The sequence below is a fragment of the Protopterus annectens genome, chromosome 7.part0, assembly GCF_019279795.1.
Source record: "Protopterus annectens isolate FY-2018-M chromosome 7.part0, PAN1.0, whole genome shotgun sequence".
In the NCBI taxonomy this organism is placed as follows: domain Eukaryota; kingdom Metazoa; phylum Chordata; order Ceratodontiformes; family Protopteridae; genus Protopterus; species Protopterus annectens.
In genome coordinates, this window is record NC_056739.1 from 1,479,477,672 (window position 1) to 1,479,499,298 (window position 21,627).

The 21,627-nt window shown below is 37.8% G+C and overlaps 2 protein-coding genes across 2 annotated transcripts in view; one reads left to right on the forward strand and one right to left on the reverse strand.

The window, feature by feature from the left end:
- Positions 1–21,627, forward strand: part of LOC122807089 (serine/threonine-protein phosphatase 6 regulatory ankyrin repeat subunit B-like) — a 295,223-nt gene that overhangs the window by 77,158 nt on the left and 196,438 nt on the right. Inside the window, exon 2 of the mRNA XM_044078029.1 lies at positions 18,055–18,267. Coding sequence (XP_043933964.1) covers positions 18,093–18,267 — 175 coding nt within the window. The 5' untranslated portion in view covers positions 18,055–18,092. The remainder of the gene's footprint in view (positions 1–18,054; positions 18,268–21,627) is intronic.
- Positions 333–915, reverse strand: LOC122807090 (S-phase kinase-associated protein 1). The gene has a single exon (XM_044078030.1). The coding sequence runs from the start codon at positions 853–855 to the stop codon at positions 364–366; it is 492 nt and encodes a 163-aa protein (XP_043933965.1). The 5' UTR covers positions 856–915; the 3' UTR covers positions 333–363.

Genomic DNA, 21,627 nt, shown 5'->3' on the forward strand with positions numbered 1-21,627 from the left:
GATCTATTTGCAAAATTATGGCTCCCATACCTTTCAAGTATCATGGTAGAAGACACACTTAGTATAATCTTAAGCCTAGTAGATTTGACTGTTTCTAAAATGTTACAGTAGACTTTTTTTTTTTGCAGAAACCATTCTCTAGCTATGTTTATTACTGAAAATAAAACACCACATCTGGTTACAACAGGTAGAAACACCAAATATTTTTTCTGAACTTCATTTCAAAGTCATTTAACACATGCAATGGAAACATTGTGGTAAATACAAAGCCTGAACACTGATTGCTTAATACTTAACAACAAAACAGTGTAGTGCGACTATTAAGTGATTCTTACAGTGTGATACACGGTGACAGCAGATTCTTCATTTTTCTTCGCACCACTGATTCTCTTTACGTACCTGTGCTTCTTCTTCTTCAGTAAAGTCATTTTTTATGTTGAAAGTCTTTCGTATCTCTTCTGGAGTTTTGCCTTTAATCATATTTGCAGCCATCTTGCATGTAACATCAAGGAGACCCTTAATATCCAAATAGTTTGCAGCCAGAATTAGTTCAAACAGTGTTCCCTGCTCTACTTTAAGAAACTCCTGGTCCCAAACAGGGATGTCATCTGTTCTTTTCTCTTTGTTCTCATCATCTTCAGGAGGCGGAGGATCATCTTTATGATGGGTGCACCACTGAATTACCTTTTTAAGAATAGCTGCGTTAACATTGGGGAGTGGGGCAGGATCATCATCTCCTTCATCGTCCATCCCCAAATCTTCTAACATAGGCTTGATCATTACAGACTGTTTTGCAATTTCAACATCAACTTCAAAAATTTCTCCATCAGAACTCTGCAGTTTAATTGAAGGCATCTTTTAATACCAGAAAAATAAACAATACACGTCTGTTACAAAACATACACTTATCACTGAGTAGCACACACAGCATAGTAGATGGTATTTTATCTTTCAAACACAAGTTAAAAAGTAAGTTTTAAATGTCCTGCCTTTTGTCCTTGCTCATCTATATCCTTTGAAGAAATGGCCTCTAAATGGGTCTACTTGAGTAGACCGAAATTCCACTTAATCTAATTTTACTTACCTGAGATGACAACACTGAACGTTTAATTCAACGAACATTCACATTGCCGGAATTTTAGTCCTGGAAAAGAGGCAGTTGGCCAAAATGGGGACATTTGCCCTTTTCCCCATTATACTGCCAACTGGAGTTGGTATATTTAGTTAAGGGGGCTGTGGGGGGGTGAAGCCTCCCACTTGGGTGGGTTTGACATGCTTCAATGTGTTTTTTTTTTTTTTTTTTTTAATTTTTGGCCAGCTGCCTCTTTTCCCAGATTAAAATTCTGGTGATGTGAATGTTCGTTGATTTTAACATTTGGTGTTGTCATCTAGAGTAAATGAAATTTGGGTAAGTGAACTTTCTTTCATCTGTCATAGTCCCCTCCAAATATACAGTTCTAGACAATTGTAACTATAGACAAGGATCAGCTTATAAAATATTAGTCCAGAATTATACAGTAAAGTCAGTTATTTTTTAAAAAAATGTGCATACTGATTGGACAACCCAATCAGCATGCCCATTGTAAATTGAACATCTCCAAACAGAAAGAAGTCTGAACGCTAAAATGTACTTCAGCAACCAGGTTAGCTGTTTGAATATCTTCTGCAAGATTTTCAGCAGTCTTAACAGTAAAGCAGGAATGTCCTGCAAATGCACTGACATTTGAAATGTAAGCCTCCCTGATCCACTGCACAAAGAGAGAATTTGACAACCATACATCCCACAAACTCATGCAAGTCCTGTAAGTTATTCACTCTGTGCAGTTAAGTGGACAATTTAAACTTCAGCAGAACAATACAATATAATTAAAAAAAGAAAACATATTTCAATGCTGAAAGCACTCCTACAAGCAAATCCATGGCATACCTCTTAGCCTTTTACCTCTTGAAATGGCGATCTTAGTCCTTATTTAGTGGCTTCACTCAATGTTTTCCCAGAAAGAAAACATACCTTTTATGAAGAACATACCAAACATTTAAAGGCAAAACTCTGGAAATTATGTCAAAATCTACACACTTTAGAGGTACACAAACCATATCTATTCTGCAAAGAGACAGCAGACCCAGTAACAAAAAAAAAAGGCAAAAATAACAAGGCACTGTGCAGCCTCTCACACCTAGAGACAGAGCAGATTACTCTTGGTGAAATATTTATCATTTTACAATGCTGGGATTGTCAGGAGTAGCCTGCTAATCTGATCCACTGCTGCTAGAAATCCACTGAATGCACCAATGGAAGATAATAACTGCTAGAGTAATAATAATTGGGTTTGAACTCCTTTCTTCTCATGGATCCTTATTTATTTGTTTGTTTATTTATTCCTTAAGTCTGTTAATGAGTAGTGGCCTGATCTAAGTGGACCATTTCAGCTAATAACTGTGAAACAAAAAAGTAGACACGTATAGCAATAAAACAGTAACATGCACAGCTACATTGCATGATTCAAGGACAGAAAGCTGTGCTGACCACAACATATGAATACAAAGTACAGACAGAGTTAAAGAGGAATAAGTAATATAGTAAAGCCCATCTCACGCACTGGTCAGACTGAATTCCATAGGCTGTAAAGCATACAGTTGAAGTATAATAACAAACACACACAGCATTTACATGTGTTATAGTGTAATAACAAACATGCACAGCATTTACATGTGTTACAGTGTAATAACAAACATGCACAGCATTTACATGTGTTATAGTATAATAACAAACACACACAGCATTTACATGTGTTATAGTATAATAACAAACACGCACAGCATTTACATGTGTTATAGTATAATAACAAACACGCACAGCATTTACATGTGTTATAGTATAATAACAAACACGCACAGCATTTACATGTGTTATAGTATAATAACAAACACGCACAGTATTTACATGTGTTATAGTGTAATAACAAACACACACAGTATTTATATGTGTTATAGTGTAATAACAAATACACACAGTATTTACATGTGTTATAGTATAATAACAAACACACACAGCATTTACATGTGTTATAGTATAATAACAAACACGCACAGCATTTACATGTGTTATAGTATAATAACAAACATGCACAGTATTTACATGTGTTATACTATTAGATCTACAAAGGACTGGAAGTAAAGGAGGAGTAAGTCTCTAGGTGGGGGGGCGAACATTGTGAATACTTAATGTAATGACATAGCATGTAAAGCATGAGCAGTTTGCTGTTTTTTTGTAGAAGTTTATTTAATTTCAGTATAAATTATTTTCCAGACTGTTAGTTTCTGATATTATTGGGATCGGAATCTTTCTGTTGGGGCTGAGGATAGAAAATGAGTGTTTAATAGATGCTAGGCTATTTTTGGGCCTTTGTAGAATTAAGAGCACAGTTGATGTTGCAAGTGTTTTACTAGTGAATTAGACTTAAGTACTGGTAGAGTCACCATAGAGTGTTTTATGGACGAGGGAAGACTTTGAGTGTATTGTTGTACTGGTAACTTGTCCTACTACTTAAGAGTTACACAATTATGTACTTGGAGGGGGGGGGATTGTCAGATCCTGTTGGGCAATGGTTTGCAGTTCATAGAGATTTTACTTTGAAGTGTAGGTTACAAGGAACAGACCATATTCCAGCTAGGATGCAAAATATTCTTACATGTTGTTGCTGTAGCTTCAGGAGTGAGGAAGTGGGATATTTTACTCCTGCCAAAACGGCTGAGTTAGTTTTTGCTTTTATGCTAGTTATGTGTGCTGTCCTAGTCAGAGAAGGATCAGGTGTTATGCCCAGGTATCTGAGGTGGACATTTGTTTGACTAATTGCTGTCTGTAAGAGGAGCAGCCAGGGTGGGTAGCCCTTTAAGTCTTAGCTATGTGCCAAAACATTACTTTAGTTTTTATAGCGTCTATTGTTAGCTACTTGAATTGTAGACAGATGGACAGTTTGCTAAGAATTGTTTGTAGATAATTTTAGATAGGTTTATGATCAGACACTGACTCAGAGTATTAAGTTATCAGTGATTGGATTGTGGGGAATGAGAGGAAAGTGGTTATTAAAAGCTCACAAAGGATGAAGCCTAGAACTGAGCCTTGAGGAACTCCTTATATGACAGAGGAGAAGACATCATATTATTCGCATTAATTGTGAAGATTTTTTTGAGACAGCTTAAAAAAATATTGCTATCTAATAGACCAAAATATAGGTAGCTAATGAGTCCAACTTGAATTTTGATGCTTTATTGAAGTCACTGAAGAGTTTGCCTGTTAAGTTACCTCTGATAGTATAGTCCAGTGGTTCCCAAACTTTTTCGATTTGCGGCTCCCTTGTTGAATCCAGGTTTTCCCAAGGTGCCCCCCCAGTCAAATTCTAACAAGTATACTTTGCAAAATATTTTTTTTTAATTAAAAGGGTTAGTAAGTTATTTATTCTTTGGATGCAAAGTTATGGTGTACCTAACTGGTGCCAGAAAGCTGCATCATACACTATTCTGTGGTGGCTCAACATGCAAGTCATTGCAGCACTGCTAAGTTACCAAAATATTTACTTATTTGGGAATAAAAATATACTTGGTCCTGTAGATGTAACAGCCTCCAAATAAGATGCATTTCTCATCACCTCCAGTGCAGACTCACATGACAAGAACAATTTTGTCAATAGCTCCAGTCTCATATAAATTAAAATAAAATGAAAAAAGATTGCATCATTATTATATGTTTCAGTTACATATGTATGTATTTGACATCTTTTTCTTTCCCTTGATTTGGTTCATTAAAGTCTAAAACTATCTTACAAATGTCACTGATCCAGTCCTGGTGCCAGACACCAGCGTGAGCATCTTTTCAAGCAGGAAGCACAATGCTTGAAAACTAGTGCTCATACAAAAGAGAAAGCCTTTAATTATGACAGCAACAATGGCAGGCACTCTAACTGAACAAGAGTCTACAGTCAATACACCAAATGCATGTCTGGGAAGTACACATCCAACCAGAAATTTAAATCTTAGCTCTCATACAGTTAAAACAACAATTAAAAACTGAGCAGCTTGGGCAGTTTCATTACATACACATTTTTACAGATGATATGACACTAATGTGTGTGTGTGTGATATATATATATATATGTGTGTATATATATATATATATATATATATATATATATATGGAAGAAACCAAACACCAAGCGAGCGTAGGCAACAAACCCAAAAGTTCAGAGTAATAAATCACCTTAGAGATTCAAATGTTAACTGTATGGAAGTCAATACAACACCTCCAAAGTACCAGTCAAATCCAGGCCCTTCGTTGAAAATAGAGTTCTTGTAAAATCCAATAACAACGACCATTCGGTTCAAAAATACATAACTCCTTTATTACAAAGTTAGCGCTTTCACGGCAGATAATATCAGCCGCTTCCTCAGACAAACAAAAGAACAACTCGTCGCTCAACAAACACCAAATTTAAGTAAGCAATCTGTAGAACGTCATTATCATGTTAAAGCTGCAGTAATCCTTGACATGCGAATACATTAAAAACCTTAAAAACTAAAACAACATTAAAATGACGTTAGAACGCTAAAGTGCATGAATACTCCACTATTGATAAATACTAAATATATACAATAAAATTAACATAACAAAGAATCGTATCAAAGATTGCTCATATCCCTTACAATGGATATTAATTGTCATATGCATAATTCAACGTACCTCTGCAACAATGATGAAAATACAATTCAGCAAATGCTGAAAATATTAGAAATAGGCATTGAACTTATACATATATATACAGAACATGGATTAGTATATGTATGTAAACTTACATGTGAAGGTAATGTGCACCCAACATGCACAAAAAATACAATGTTACAGATACAAAGAAAATAGGACTTACATTTGAAAAGTGTACATACAATGTATACATGGAGTGGAATGCAAGGGTACAAATAAAAGGGACTAAATATAACAGGCAAAGGTAGTGAATGTACGAGAGGTGGGACATTGGACATGAATGCTTGTGGGACAATAACCACTATCTAAGGGGTTTACCCTTGAGGTATGGCTTGATCGAAAGTACTTCATTGAGGCCCTTCGCCTTATGCGCTGCAAGCCTACAAATCCACTTGAGTTCTATCTCTTCCGTTTTATTTACCAAATCCCCTAGCCTCTCATTCTGTTGTACTACTTGTAGAACCTGATATAAAAAAGTGTGGCTCGGCCCTTCCTTCAGGGTGTGTTTGGCTATTGCACTATAATCCTGGCCCCTAGCCAAGCAATACCCATGATCTCTGAAAGTGTCCTGTTAGTTTTTCCCACATAAAAAGAAAAACAACAGACACAGTACATACACCAAATTCTTGGTGTTGCAGTTGGTATCACATTGAATGGTCCATAAATGCCCTGTTGTAGGATGCCTAAAATAATGTGATTCATCTATTGAAGCACATTGAGGGCACTTACCACACTTCTTAGTCCTCTCTAAGCCAGACTTGATTGCTCCTGTTGATGTTCTCACTCCACACAATTGCCTCTTCAAATTAGGTTGATTACTAAAGATGAATGAAGGGTGGAGTCCCACTACATTGGTAATACTCTCATCCACTGTGAGTATATTCCAATGTTTATGCACATAGGCCTGCAACTGATTAATACCTTTACCAAACGGTACAACAAAGCCCATTGGTCTCTTATGCACCTCCCCATGATGTACACACGATTTGTTGGCTTGATCAGAATAATATGGTTTCGCCCTAGTCTTCCTTAGATCATCCATTTGTGCATATACTCCATCAATCTCTTCCATGGTATATCCACGAGTCATGAGTCCATCGCACAATTCCTTTAATCCTTTATTAAAATCCTCATCCTTGGTTGAAAGTCGAGAGATCGCCTGCCCTTTTATTATATTACTAAAGATGTGCGAGGGATGCATACTATCCCGATGTAAATAAGATGGTCTATAACAAGTCTTGTGATAAATTTTAGTATTTATCATACTGGCTTCTTTATAGATTAAGACATCCAAAAATTCTATCTCATGAGGATGGTAATTCATCGAGAACTTAAGAAAAGAGCTACTAATGTTCAAATAATCAAAAAAAGCATGCAACTCCTCAGATGTTCCTTTCCAAAGGAACAGGAGATCGTCAACAAACCTCTTATAAAAGAGTATATGTTTATTCTGAATAATATGTGCCTCTTCAAAGGTCGCCATGACAGCATTTGCATAACTGTTGGCACAAGAAGTGCCCATGGCGACCCCTTTCACCTGTCTATAGTGGTTGTGCTCATATAGGAAAATATTGTTATCTAGGACAGTCTCCATCAAGAGCGTCAAAAACTCTATTTTACCATCAGAGAAATCTGAGTTCTTTTTAAGATATGTTTGCAAATATTGCAAGCCCTCCATATTTGGGATACACGTAAATAATGAATTAACATCCATTGATACAAAAATCAAGGAATCAATAATGTTAGATTCTAATGAAGATACAGTGATAAATAATTCATTAAGTAAATGCTCTGTGTCTAAAAGAATGTATCTGGATGAAGCAATAACCTGTCTAAATTCATAATCCAAATACATGGAAATGGGCTCAGTCAGCCAACCAGAGCCCGAAACAATAGGTCTCAGCTCCGGTTCACATAAATTCTTATGTATTTTGGGCAGGCCCGAAATAATAGGAACAGTAGGATGCAATACTTGCATAAAATTACACATTTCATCTGTTAGTTGACCAATTCTCTTACAATCAGATAACATCCTATCAATATTCTCTTTAATGCTTGTAACAACTGTACCATCTATCTTTTCATATGCATCACAACTAAGCATATCTGACATTTTAGATGCATAATATTGGCTGTCCATTACAACGACAGGGCCCCCCTTGTCAGCAGGCCGTATCACGATATCAGTATTGTTCTTAAGTTCATGTAACGCTGAAGTTTGAGCGAAAGTAAGATTACTTTCTGATGTGCTTACAAAGAAGTCATGTTCACCATATATTTCTTTCTCCACCGCCTTGACAAAAATGTCAATATTCGAGTTCATGGGAGGAACAAATGTACTTCTCCTCCTAAAAACCGATTGTTGATAGTTGTCATCATTTTTAAATAAAAGCTTCAGCCCTAGATTCCTAGCAAACAATCTAAGAGCCAAAACAGCTTCACTGGAATCAAGACTAGTGGATGGAATGAAAGACATTCCTTTACTAAGTAGCTCAACCTCAGCATTGGTTAACGCATGGCCTGAAATATTGCAGACAAGGTTACCTACCCCCAAAAATTCTGGAGTGTATTCTGCTGATAAGAAGGAGGGTCCTTCCTCTTGGCCCCCCTGTGGTTGTTCTTCGATTTAGTCTGATAGGAAAAGGACCCCCAATAGGATTGTGGGTCTCAATCTTGTCCAATTGGATTTTTCTCCTAACAGCAGCTGCTAAGGAAGTATTATTATTGTCCATTGCAGCAGATTGCCCCTCTACAACCTCTGTTTGATGAGATGTTTCAGAGGGGGTAGTGTAAACTGAAGAGGCAGCATTTGTTGTAGGTGATAGAATATTGTCCAAAGTGGGGACTTGTAATTGCCCATTAGTGGTTCCTGTTATGGCCTCTTGCTCAACATTGCAAGAAGCACCTTCCTCCGAATTCCGCTCAACAGAAATGGAAGCAGAGCTACCTACAGGGTCCGATGGGTGTGCAACATTGTTGGTATTTAAATTTACCCTTGTAGATCGATTGACATGAGGGTTATTACCATGATGTCTATCCCTATTGTGCAAGAACGGAGTTCTCCTACCTGTATCCGTAGAAGCATTGTTTTCGGAAGCATTCTTCGGCCACACAAATATGTGATGCTCTCTAAAATCCCTCATATCACGCATCATTTTTTTCTTCTTGTTGTTAAGAAGATTATCCCCATAACGAGACACTCGATCAAATAACTCTTGTAAATAAAGTTCAGCCGCTTCCTCACCTATGGCATTGATGAAGCGTTCCTGTAGAACATTCATATTTTTCTTACACTCTTCTTCAATAGGCAAAAAGAAATCAATCAGAAGCTGAATATAAGCCCTACTGGCTTTCAAGTTTATCTGTTGCCATTGCTGCAATAGCCCTGGATACATATTGCCATATGTTGGCATAGTTAGAATTCTTAATCCACGCGGTATAATGTCCTTGACCAGACACGCCTCCATGTGATAACGCTGACTTTGAAGGCGTTTGAACTTATAAAGTTCGTTGTCCATATCACGTTTAATCGATTTAACAAGTGTTTCATCCACATTTTCATTACCCAATTGCTCAGTCGATACTGCACCATTAAAGTTAACAAGCGGATTCAGGTCATCCTCCATAAGAGTCCATAATCTGCCTGGAATAACAGGACGAGTGCCTCCTGCATTCTGTTGACCTACAGCTCTATCCATATGCAAATGTATAGAAACCAAGCAAGCCCAAAGTATATGGAAGAAACCAAACACCAAGCGAGCGTAGGCAACAAACCCAAAAGTTCAGAGTAATGAATCACCTTAGAGATCCAAATGTTAACTGTATGGAAGTCAATACAACAGCTCCAAAGTACCAGTCAAATCCAAGCCCTTCGTTGAAAATAGAGTTCTTGTAAAATCCAATAACAACGACCATTCGGTTCAAAGGTACAATAACTCCTTTATTACAAAGTTAGCGCTTTCACGGCAAATAATATCAGCCGCTTCCTCAGACAGACAAAAGAACAACCAACAAACACCAAATTTAAGTAAGCAATCTGTAGAACGTCATTATCATGTTAAAGCTGCAGTAATCATTAACATGCGAATACATTAAAAACCTTAAAAACTAAAGCAACATTAAAATAACGTTAAAACGCTAAAGTGCATAAATGCTCCACTGTTAATGCATACTAAATATATACAATAAAATTAACATAACAAAGAATCGTATCAAAGATTGCTCATGTCCCTTACAATGGATATTAATTGACATATGCATAATTCAACGTACCTCTGCAACAGTGATGAAAATGCAATTCAGCAAATGCTGAAAATATTGGAAATAGGCATTGAACTTATACATATATATACAGAACATGGATTAGTATATGTGTGCACAACCACTATAGACAGGTGAAAGGGGTCGCCATGGGCACTTCTTGTGCCAACAGTTATGCAAATGCTGTCATGGCGACCTTTGAAGAGGCACATATTATTCAGAATAAACATATACTCTTTTATAAGAGGTTTGTTGACGATCTCCTGTTCCTTTGGAAAGGAACATCTGAGGAGTTGCATGCTTTTTTTGATTATTTGAACATTAGTAGCTCTTTTCTTAAGTTCTCGATGAATTACCATCCTCATGAGATAGAATTTTTGGATGTCTTAATCTATAAAGAAGCCAGTATGATAAATACTAAAATTTATCACAAGACTTGTTATAGACCATCTTATTTACATCGGGATAGTATGCATCCCTCGCACATTTTTAGTAATATAATAAAAGGGCAGGCGATGCGCATCTCTCGACTTTCAACCAAGGATGAGGATTTTAATAAAGGATTAAAGGAATTGTGCGATGGACTCATGACTCGTGGATATACCATGGAAGAGATTGATGGAGTATATGCACAAATGGATGATCTAAGGAAGACTAGGGCGAAACCATATTATTCTGATCAAGCCAACAAATCGTGTGTACATCATGGGGAGGTGCATAAGAGACCAATGGGCTTTGTTGTACCGTTTGGTAAAGGTATTAATCAGTTGCAGGCCTATGTGCATAAACATTGGAATATACTCACAGTGGATGAGAGTATTACCAATGTAGTGGGACTCCACCCTTCATTCATTTTTAGTAATCAACCTAATTTGAAGAGGCAATTGTGTGGAGTGAGAACATCAACAGGAGCAATCAAGTCTGGCTTAGAGAGGACTAAGAAGTGTGGTAAGTGCCCTCAATGTGCTTCAATAGATGAATCACATTATTTTAGGCACCCTACAACAGGGCATTTATGGACCATTCAATGTGATACCAACTGCAACACCAAGAATTTGGTGTATGTGGCCCACTGTGTCTGTTGTTTTTCTTTTTATGTGGGAAAAACGAACAGGACACTTCGTGAGCGCATCAGAGATCATGGGTATTGCTTGGCTAGGGGCCAGGACTATAGTGCAATAGCCAAACACACCCTGAAGGAAGGGCCGAGCCACACTTTTTTATATCAGGTTCTACAAGTAGTACAACAGAATGAGAGGCTAGGGGATTTGGTAAATAAAACGGAAGAGATAGAACTTAAGTGGATTTGTAGGCTTGCAGCGCACAAGGCGAAGGGCCTCAATGAGGTACTTTCGATCAAGCCACACCTCAAGGGCAAACCCCTTAGATAGTGGTTATTGTTCCACCAGCATTCATGTCCAGTGTCCCACCTCTCGTACATTCACTATCTTTGCCTGTTATATTTAGTCCCTTTATCTGTACCCTTGCATTCCACTCCATGTATACATTGTATGTACACTTTTCAAATGTAAGTCCTATTTTCTTTGTATCTGTAAAACTGTATTTTATGCGCAGGTTGGGTGCACATTACCTTCACATGCAAGTTTACACACATATACTAATCCATGTTCTGTATATATATGTATAAGTTCAATGCCTATTTCTAATATTTTCAGCATTTGCTGAATTGCATTTTCATCACTGTTGCAGAGGTACGTTGAATTATGCATATGTCAATTAATATCCATTGTAAGGGATATGAGCAATCTTTGATACGATTCTTTGTTATGTTAATTTTATTATATATATTTAGTATTTGTTAATAGTGGAGTATTTATGCACTTTAGCGTTTTAACGTCATTTTAATGTTGTTTTAGTTTTTAAGGTTTTTAATGTATTCGCATGTTAATGATTACTGCAGCTTTAACATGATAATGACGTTCTACAGATGCGACGTCGCTCTGCTTACTTAAATTTGGTGTTTGTTGAGCGACGAGTTGTTCTTTTGTTTGTCTGAGGAAGCGGCTGATATTATCTGCCGTGAAAGCGCTAACTTTGTAATAAAGGAGTTATGTATTTTTGAACCGAATGGTCGTTGTTATTGGATTTTACAAGGATTCTATTTTCAACGAAGGGCCTGGATTTGACTGGTACTTTGGAGGTGTTGTATTGATTTCTATACAGTTGACATTCGAATCTTCAAGGTGATTTATTACTCTGAACTTTTGGGTTTGTTGCCTACGCTCGCTTGGTGTTTGGTTTCTTCCATATACTTTGGGCTTGCTTGGTTTCTATACATATATATATATATATATATATATATATATATATATATATATATATATATACACACACACACACACACACACACACACACACACACACACACACACACACACACACACACACACACCTGGTTGAATTTCAATCTCACTGTTACACAAATCACTGAATCAAATTGCTGACAACTATTTCACTGAAATGCCATATAATCCACTTCCAAATAGCTGAAATATCATATAGACGTAATCACCCAAGGAAAAATCTTTCAAAAAAAAAGTCTTTGCAAGAGACCCTCTATGTGGGGGCTTTGTCCCTCACATACCCCTTTACTTAAATATACTAACTCCACGGTTGCAGAACTGTGGAAAAATGTGAAAATGTCACTCACATGAAATCTCAGCCAGTACTCAACTGGAAATTACACCAACAGTGATTATGTACAGGTAACCCCAAATGCATTTTTCATATACTTTTCATATTTATACTGATGTTTTACATAACTGTGTGCAGCTGTCACATTCAGTGAGACTGACTGACTTTCAACCAATTAATCATTCAAATGCACTTTTAACCATTTTGGCTCAGTGTTTATTCATTCAGTGAAATAAGCATTTGACCAAATGTCAGGAATATATACCTATCTATATATATATATATATATATATATATATACATATATACACACACACACACACACACACACACACACACACACACACACACACACACACAAACGTAAACAGAGATAATACAGATATAGAACAGCCCTTGATCTCCTAACTCCACAATCTGGAACACATACAGAAATAATCTGGACCACTTTTTAAAATATTCATAGGTTCATAGGTTCATACTAGGCTATCTGCCCTAGGGCATTTATAAGCCTAGCCAGAATGTGTTTGGCTTTCGCCACCCATTTTAAATTTATTTTGCTATGCCCTTTTTCGAGGTTAGTATACTGTGCCTCTGTCTAACAGTGACACAGAAGTGATATCCGGGGTAAACCTACATTCTCCCATCCACTCATCAAGATTCCTCTTGAAGAGAGTCAATGAGGGACTCTGCCTAACTTGGACTTGGATTTTATTCCAGAGTGAAGGGAGCCTCTGGGTTATGAATCTGTCCCTCCAGCATGTCCTATTTATTTCAGTGCTGAGGTTCAAGTCTCTCAAGCTCGTAGCTCGATGGGATTTGGATTTTCTGAGGTGCAGCATGTCCATTAATTCCGGGTTGGACATGGCTTTATATGTCAGGCACAGATCGCCTCTGAACAGGCGGTATGCCACTGAGTAGAGCTAGAGTTTCTTTAACCGGGCAGCATATGGCATCTGCTTGAGCCCTTTGATCCTCTTGGTGAGGTACTTTTGGGGTCTTTCCAGTTGCTGCAGGTGTCTGGTAAGGTACATCCCAAAAGGGCATTGTACTCAATTATGGGCCTGATGAGGGATGAGTAAAGAGGCACGATGACCTCCCTGATCTAGATGTGAATCCCTTCATGATTAGGTGGGCTATATAAAATGTTTTTCTAACCACTTTGGCCACGTGGTTGTCAAATGAGAGATTGCTATCAACTTGGGTCCCCAGGTCCCTAATTACTTCTTCTGTACTTAATGGATTACCACCTATGTGGTAATTTGTGGGCACTTTGTTTTTGCCAAAGGGGATGACTATACACTTTTTGGCATTTAGTTTGAGGCCATGGCTCTGGCACCAGTTGTCTGTTTCTATGAGGCCCTTTTGGAGGATGCTTGTGTCGGCTGGAGAGTCGATTATGGCACCCAGTTTGCAGTCATCTGCGAACTTGGTCAGCCACAGTCCTTCCGTGTTGGCCTGTACCTCCGAGAAATATATACCAAACAAGAGAGGTCCCAGGACTGAGCCTTGTGGGACACCACTTGTAACTGGTTTGGAGTCTGACATGGCTCCAGCAATTCTAACCATGTGAGTTCTGTCTTTGAGCCAGTTTACAATCCATCTAGTGACATAGGGGTTTATATTTAAGCTGGTGAGCTTATCTATAATGCCCGAGTGGGGTATTGTATTGAAGGCTTTTGCGAGGTCCAGGTAGGCTGTGTGGACCACCTTCCCCTCGTCAATGGCCTTGGTGACTGTTTCAAAGAAATCAACCAGGTTTAAGAGGCAGGATCTGCCCTTAACAAAGCCGAACTGGGTAGGATCCAGTGTCTGTAGGTCTCCAATATCTTTATTTATGAGGTCCATGATGATCCTTTCCATAGCTTTGCAGACCAAGCTAGTCAGGCTTATAGGGCGATAGTTTCCAGGGTCCGTTGAGGCACCACCTTTGTGGAGAGGGACCACTGTTGCTGTACGTCACTCTTTGGGCACATATCCTGTAGTAAGGCTGAGATTGAACAGTAGTTTTATGTTTGGGTTTAGCTCTTCTTGGAGTTCATGTAGGACGCAGCCCGGGACACCATCTGGTCCCATTGATGCTGTGTTTTTTGCTTTGGAGAGGGCAGCTCTTACCTGAGCATCTGAGATGTCAGGGGGGCAGCACTCTGCTGGGATAGATATTTGCCCTTTTGGTGGGGAGGGGGGGGGAGAAGTTTGCGCTGAACCTGTCAGCTAGGCTGTTGGCAATGTCTGTGGGTTCAGTGTATTTTTTGTCATTTTGGACTAATTCTGAGCATATCTGGGAATTACCACCCAGGTTCCTAGCACCATTAATTTCAGAAGTCGACCCAATTTGAGAATGTAAATCAATATGCATTAGTAAAAGAAGTCTACAACTCCAATTATTGTAGTCATTTATTAAATATAATCCATCACTTCTTCTCCCCAAACCTCCAGTTTTAGGAGAGGAAGAGAGCAAAAGTTTGGGTCAAAATCATGGACAGCAGAGAAGTATGAAGAGATAAAACATATAGTCTGGCTAAGGGATTATAATACTTCTACAACTGAGGAGTGAAAACATAGCTATTAGTGAGCTATAGGGAACAAACAACTGTAACATCCATTTGCAGCATTGTTTTCCAAAAGCAGCTAAGTAAAACTTAACATTCTGATTTTTATTTTCAAAATTAGAGTGAACAAGCTCGCACCAGCAGTCAGATCCAGATCCAACAATATATTACCCAAAGCAGAAACTGAGATGAACCAGCAGAAGCACTACTTTCTTTTGCATGTCTGAACCCGACTAGCAACTTGGGAAGACCAATGTGCTCACCGCAGCCTCCGTATTTCTTAACCTACCCTGTTATATCATGTTCGCTAGGATAATGAACTATAAATAAACAAAAAAATCCCTCAGATGACTGCAAATTGTTTCAAACCATGGATAGAACAGATCTCTATCGCTACTATACATATTCAGTAACTGTTACAGTGCATTTCAACTTCCTGCCGTAAAAAAAGCTGACCTAACCACACCTCCTGCTTTGACACGTGATGACACATAGGCTCTGCCCAGACGGAAGTTCCGGCGCACACTTTGGGAACCCCTGGTTATAGTCAATAAATGTTAATAGTGATCTCAGGGTACATCCTCCCTTTAGTAATCTGTACTAGTGATGAGAAAGAATGGTGAGTCCATAAAGGAAGTCTGTGATATGATTACAGACAGTTTTCTCAGGATGTTTTGCTAACTGTCAAAACAGTAATATAGCCCTGTAATCAGATTTTTTATGATTGCATTATTGATTAATGTCACTTCATATTTTACAAATGCAACAATATGCATTTCTTTAGCCTCCATGACAAATAAATGGCTAATTCTGGATAACTGGAAAGCATGGCCAGTAACAGAAATTCTTTAATAGAAATTATTTCTCTATATAGTTAGATAGATGGATAGATGTTCCGTGGCATTTAATAGTGTATGTAAAAAAAGCTGAGAAGTTAAAAACTTAAAACAGAATGAGACCATAGAAGCATGTTTAATTATTAGCTGCACAGTGAATTCTTTTCTATTCGGATGCGTTTAAGTGACTGGAGTTTTCTAAATTCCCTGTCGTATTTATTGATTTTTCTAACTTCATTGCTTTCATGTTGTCCGTGTCTTATTGTCTGCACCAGTTATATTGCCTGTAGACATTTTATTTACACTGTAGATTTTTATTAGTTAAACCTGTATGTCTGGAACTTTACAGGACCTGTATTGTAAAAGGATCTGTTCTGCTGGGCTTCCTTGTCAACAAGCATCCACTTCCATTGCATTTAATACAGACGGTAAAAAGAAAACTAAAGATTCAAACAAAGTATAAATTCAGTTGAAAAGGTTTTGACATGACAGGTTTATGAGAGAGCAATACATATACAACAGGTGAAATATGCATTTCAGTTATTACTACCATTGTCACAGTTAATATACACAAGTGGAAATTCCTAAGTATTTCCACATAATTCTAACAATTTGCCAGTATAACATCTGGGCTTGTTCACCATATTGGTTTTGATCCCATACATAAATTACATAGCTCAGAATTGGGTCTAGAAACTATGTACAATGTACACACTTCCTTAAATCCAGGATGAACATTTGACTCTAGTAACATGTTATATGATTTATGTTTTTTTGGGGGGGGAGGAGGAGGTGTGCAGCATAGATGATAGAGAACTTGGTACGGGATTGTTTGACCAGCAGTGAGGCAGGATATAACACACGTAGCTAAGGCTACTGCAGCAGTGATCAGAATGAAGAAGTTCAGCAGTGCCCTGATGAAAAGGGTGAGGGATTCAGAGTTAAAAACCTAGAGACAGAGTACTGATTACATTTTGATACTGACAATGTCTGCACTGGAAATCACCTTACTGTATTAATAGCTAATGGATAAGTAATGAATCAGCACAAGGAATGCTTTGCAGGAGTACTAGGAAGAATACATTTAATAAGGGGTTATGGAGGCAAGGAACAGTCTGTTCTCAGAGATAGTGGAAGGCAATGGTGTTTGGTGGGTTTTGTTTGGTGTGTGTATGTGGTTTTTGGTCCAATTCCTGCTGACCATCAGGCTTCCCTCATCTTTGGAGGGGCCACCCCCCAGTCAGTTACAGGGATTGCTTGTGCCCTCAGTGGCATCTCAGCAGTGAGGACAGGTCTCCTTTTTCCAAGTCCTGACCTCTCCCCTTAGGATGGGAATGTATGAACAGTGTCATCTCAGGGGTCATGCTCCTTGTGTACATGCAGGCTTTTCTGCAGCTTTTGAGGGAAGGCAGGACTATTATCAAGGCTTTATCCATTTATGGCAACTGACCTGGCAAACAGTACTGTTTTGAAACATTTTAGGTATATGCATAATAATGATGTTAAAGAATGGTGAAAATAATTTAAAATGAAATGTCATTTGCAGTTTTGGGCTAATCAGGAAAAAGTGAAAATTCTAGGTTTCTGAATGCTCATTTGTTAACAAACTCTTCTTTTGCATAAAATAATTATTCTACATGTACATCTCATGCCTCCTCCTGTTGGTGTCAATAAAAATGACAAATTGCAGTAAGTTTTTTTTTTTTTTTTGAGTTACAATGGACAGTAGTATGATTATTTGCCAAGTCACAAGCAATGCACCTGTGCCTTTTATTGTATGAAATCTGGCCTGCAGGAGTGAGGCTGCTGTAAGCTGAGGCCAGTGCAGCAAACATTTGCCAGGGATGGCTAACAGCAATGCATCAGCAGTCAGGATGTGCAAACTCTAACTATGAAGTATTTAATATGACATGAGTACTTGTCATCGTATTTGTTTCAAGTAGACTCCCCTACCCTGGCGGCACAATGTGTTATTGTTTGTTTCATTTCACAGCTTTCAAGTTGTTATGGAAGTGTCGTGTTCATGAAGAAATGGGGTTTTATATTAGTTCACTATCTCGAGCTGAGTGTGGCAAGTGCCATCTAGTGGGGCACCAGGTGAAACAGTACCAGACTGCTCCGAGTTATGACTTCCAGTGGACAGACATTCATTACTTGGCAAGTAGAGGAAATATGGAACAGCTGCAGAGTCTTCTGCTAAATTCAGGTAGGTCCAGTCTTCCAGTCCTTGCAGAACTGATGTATTTCTTAGGCCTAAAAAAGCACCATGTAAATATGCAGATAAAGCCATTTAATTAGTACTGGTAATGTTTTACAGTTTTTGTATTCTTTAATTTTCTCCTAATGCACCGGTCTATGGTTCCTGTCCTGGAGGTTACATTAGAGTCTGTGTTCATTTAGCAGAGAAGTTAGTTGCTCAAGAATCTGATATGACACTTAATGAGATAATAAACCACAATTCAAGAGATGTGTGTAGGGAAATTAGTTAAATTACAAATCACAAAGTTGTCATTTGTAATTTGTTAGTCTACCTACACAAGCAATTTTTGTGAGATAGTTTGGTTAACAGAAAATGTGAATTTGCAATAATGTCCATTTCACAGTGAAGGGATGTGTTATAAAAAGGCAGGAACTACCAAGAAAATAAGATGCTAGGTTAGAATAAATGGATGTTGTGTGCAGATAGTACAGTATGAAGACTGTGATTCAGCTGACTGGAAGACTGCATTTTGTTGATTTACTGCTAGTTATCTTGGCACACTAAACTATACTGCAGCATTTACAGTCTCTGAAAAAGACCACTATGTTTCAGCATACTAATGTGGAAGTTTAGGCTAGTCATATGCTGATTTTATGAGCAACGGTGCCTGAAATACAAAAAAAAAGTGAAAACACTGGTGCCCAAAAACAATTGCATGGTAAAATTGTTTTAAAGGGTGTAGAACTTGTGACTTCATCTCTCACTGTCTTTATTAAGAGACATCAATACCTTCTGATTCAAGGTAATAATATTTTATCACTGGTTTAAAATACACGTTATATAGCTGATGTTTTCATTGGTTAGTGCTTTTGAATTACAGTATTAAGTTCAACCCTCTCATTCCTTAATGTAGCCCAACCTCTGTTTCTGAATGCTTCCTGTTCCATTTATTTAAAAAATTGACCAGATGGCACTCAGTCTTACCCAGTCTGCATAAGGCATTTGTAACACAGCATATTACAATTTTGTGGATGGCTGAACTTGTCGTGACTAGCACCACTTCTAAAAGCTTATTCCACACCTTACCCTCACCTATTATGGAAAAATTCCCTGAGACCATTGCCGTATAAACAGAGTAGCACTTTCACTGGCAAACAAATGTCTGAGACTAGTAATTATTAGACACAAATGATGCCCACCACTAATGTGTTATAATTTTAACCTTGTTCAGTCGTCTGTTATGCATTTCCCTCTGAACTGGACTGCATATGTGCCTTTATTCTTCTTGGCTAAACTCCAGGCTGATGTATATTCTGCCATGCATTTTTTTTTCTTTTGTTCCAAAATATTAATATTTAAAAAATGGCACATGCAGATTACTAAGCTCCTATAAGATTCTTGTCCACACTGTATCAAATATGTAGATTACTGTGACTGTTTTGCTTGTCTGCTTGGTCTAATAATACCTGGATTTTGTGAAACCAGACTGACTCCATACTCTGCAAAGCAAAACAATGCACTTTGTGTTACACTCTGCTTTCAGTGCTGAGTGTTTTGCTGGGATTTGTTCCCTTAACTTCCAGTTGCAAAACTATGTGACTGAGGAAGCCACTTAATCAGACAGTAATTTCAGGTTACCCTTCTCCCTGGAAAAGGGAAATTGTGCCTTGTGGACTTAACATGTTAATGAGGTTGACAAAAAAAACAACACAAAACAAACAAACAAATAAAAAAAAAACAATCACGGGAACAAAATTTTCACTAATTTGTAAACCAGGTAAGTCTACCAGGCTTACGTGTCTCCTTTTTATAGGGGGCATTGGAGGATTAATCTAGTTGTGAGACTTGTTTGGAGGAACCCAGGAATACAGGATGAAGCTTGTTAGCAGCTCATTGCCGTTTCCCTCTGCTGTACTGTCATTTTGAATATGTAACAGAAAAATAAATAACCACATTCCAAGCACCTTGGAAAACATTTGAAACTTATCTTTATAAAACATTTAGAAAAGCAGATGGTAATTCATCTATCTGCTTTGAACGGAGTAACAAATGCTTTGAAATGTAAAGGTTCTTAATTAACAGTAATACAAAAACCAATTGTACCCAAGAGCATAAACATTGTATATAATAAAATTGTTGATTTTTGCTGTGTTGTATTCAAGTTGATACTATGCCGTGGCTGAAAAAGGTCTTTGATCCAGTTTACTAACCCATTTAAGAAAATGTATTATTCAGCGTCTTTTGTTAACAGCTTATCATGTTTCCATATACTGATAATACAAGACGTGATCCAATGAAACACTGAATGTGTGATTCTTTTTTGAAAAGGCACTACTCTCCTGCATTTCAGGCATCTCTCTTTTCTTTAAGAGTTTACATTTTAAAGTCCTTCTAATTACTAATCAGGTGGCTTTTTACTTACACATGGCAGCATTTAGTTTTCTCCTCTGGATAGTCTCCACACTACTTTTTTTATGCACAATGTTGTCAGACCATCACACAGTACTCAAACAAGGCCTCACCAGTAGTCTATAAAGAGTGATAATGATTTCCCTTTTTCTAGTGGTGATGATGATCTTATGCATCCCTAAATTTCCTAGCTATTATTTATACCTCTTTGCACTGAGTTCCCTCTTTTAAGTCATATGATACGATTACTCAAAGATCTTTTTTTTTCATTTTTGGTATTAAAAGTAAACTCCCTCTCCCCGCTGTGCGTTCATTGCTGAGATTATTTCTTTGTATACCTTACATTGCACTTTTTTTGCATTAAATATCTGCTGCCAGACATTTGACCTTTTCTTCAACTTCACAAGTCATGCCTTATTCTGTCCCTACAAACCCACATGCCACATCTGTTGCACATTGTCTCTGCCATCTATAATGGTCATGCCTTTGCTTTCAGCCTCTCTGCAGTGCCACTTATTTAAAAGTGAAGAGGTTCTATCCCACTAAGTGAATCTTGTTGAATTTCACTAGTAACATCTCTTTGTTCCCTGCAATGATCATGCATGGCTGCATCATGTTCCTTTATGTGTTTTTGGTCGCTGCATTGAGTATTTGCTGCTGTAGATTTATGCAGTCCCACGTGCGCTTCATTTGCTTGTAGGCGGTGTTTGGTGAACAAGCCTAGGCTGAACTTCATATGGTCCCATTGCCTTATTCATATTTAGTTATAACATTTGTTTCAAAACCCTGTTTTCTGTGAATGGAATTTGGTCAACCATATGTTAATAATATTTTTTGTGGTTTGCTTTTGTGTCTGCTTTCCCTTCCGGTATGAAAAGAGAACAGAAGCAGCTTTATAGTTTTTATGTTTTTTTTGTCTGGATCATCACCAGGTTCTCATTTACTTTAATTTTAAAA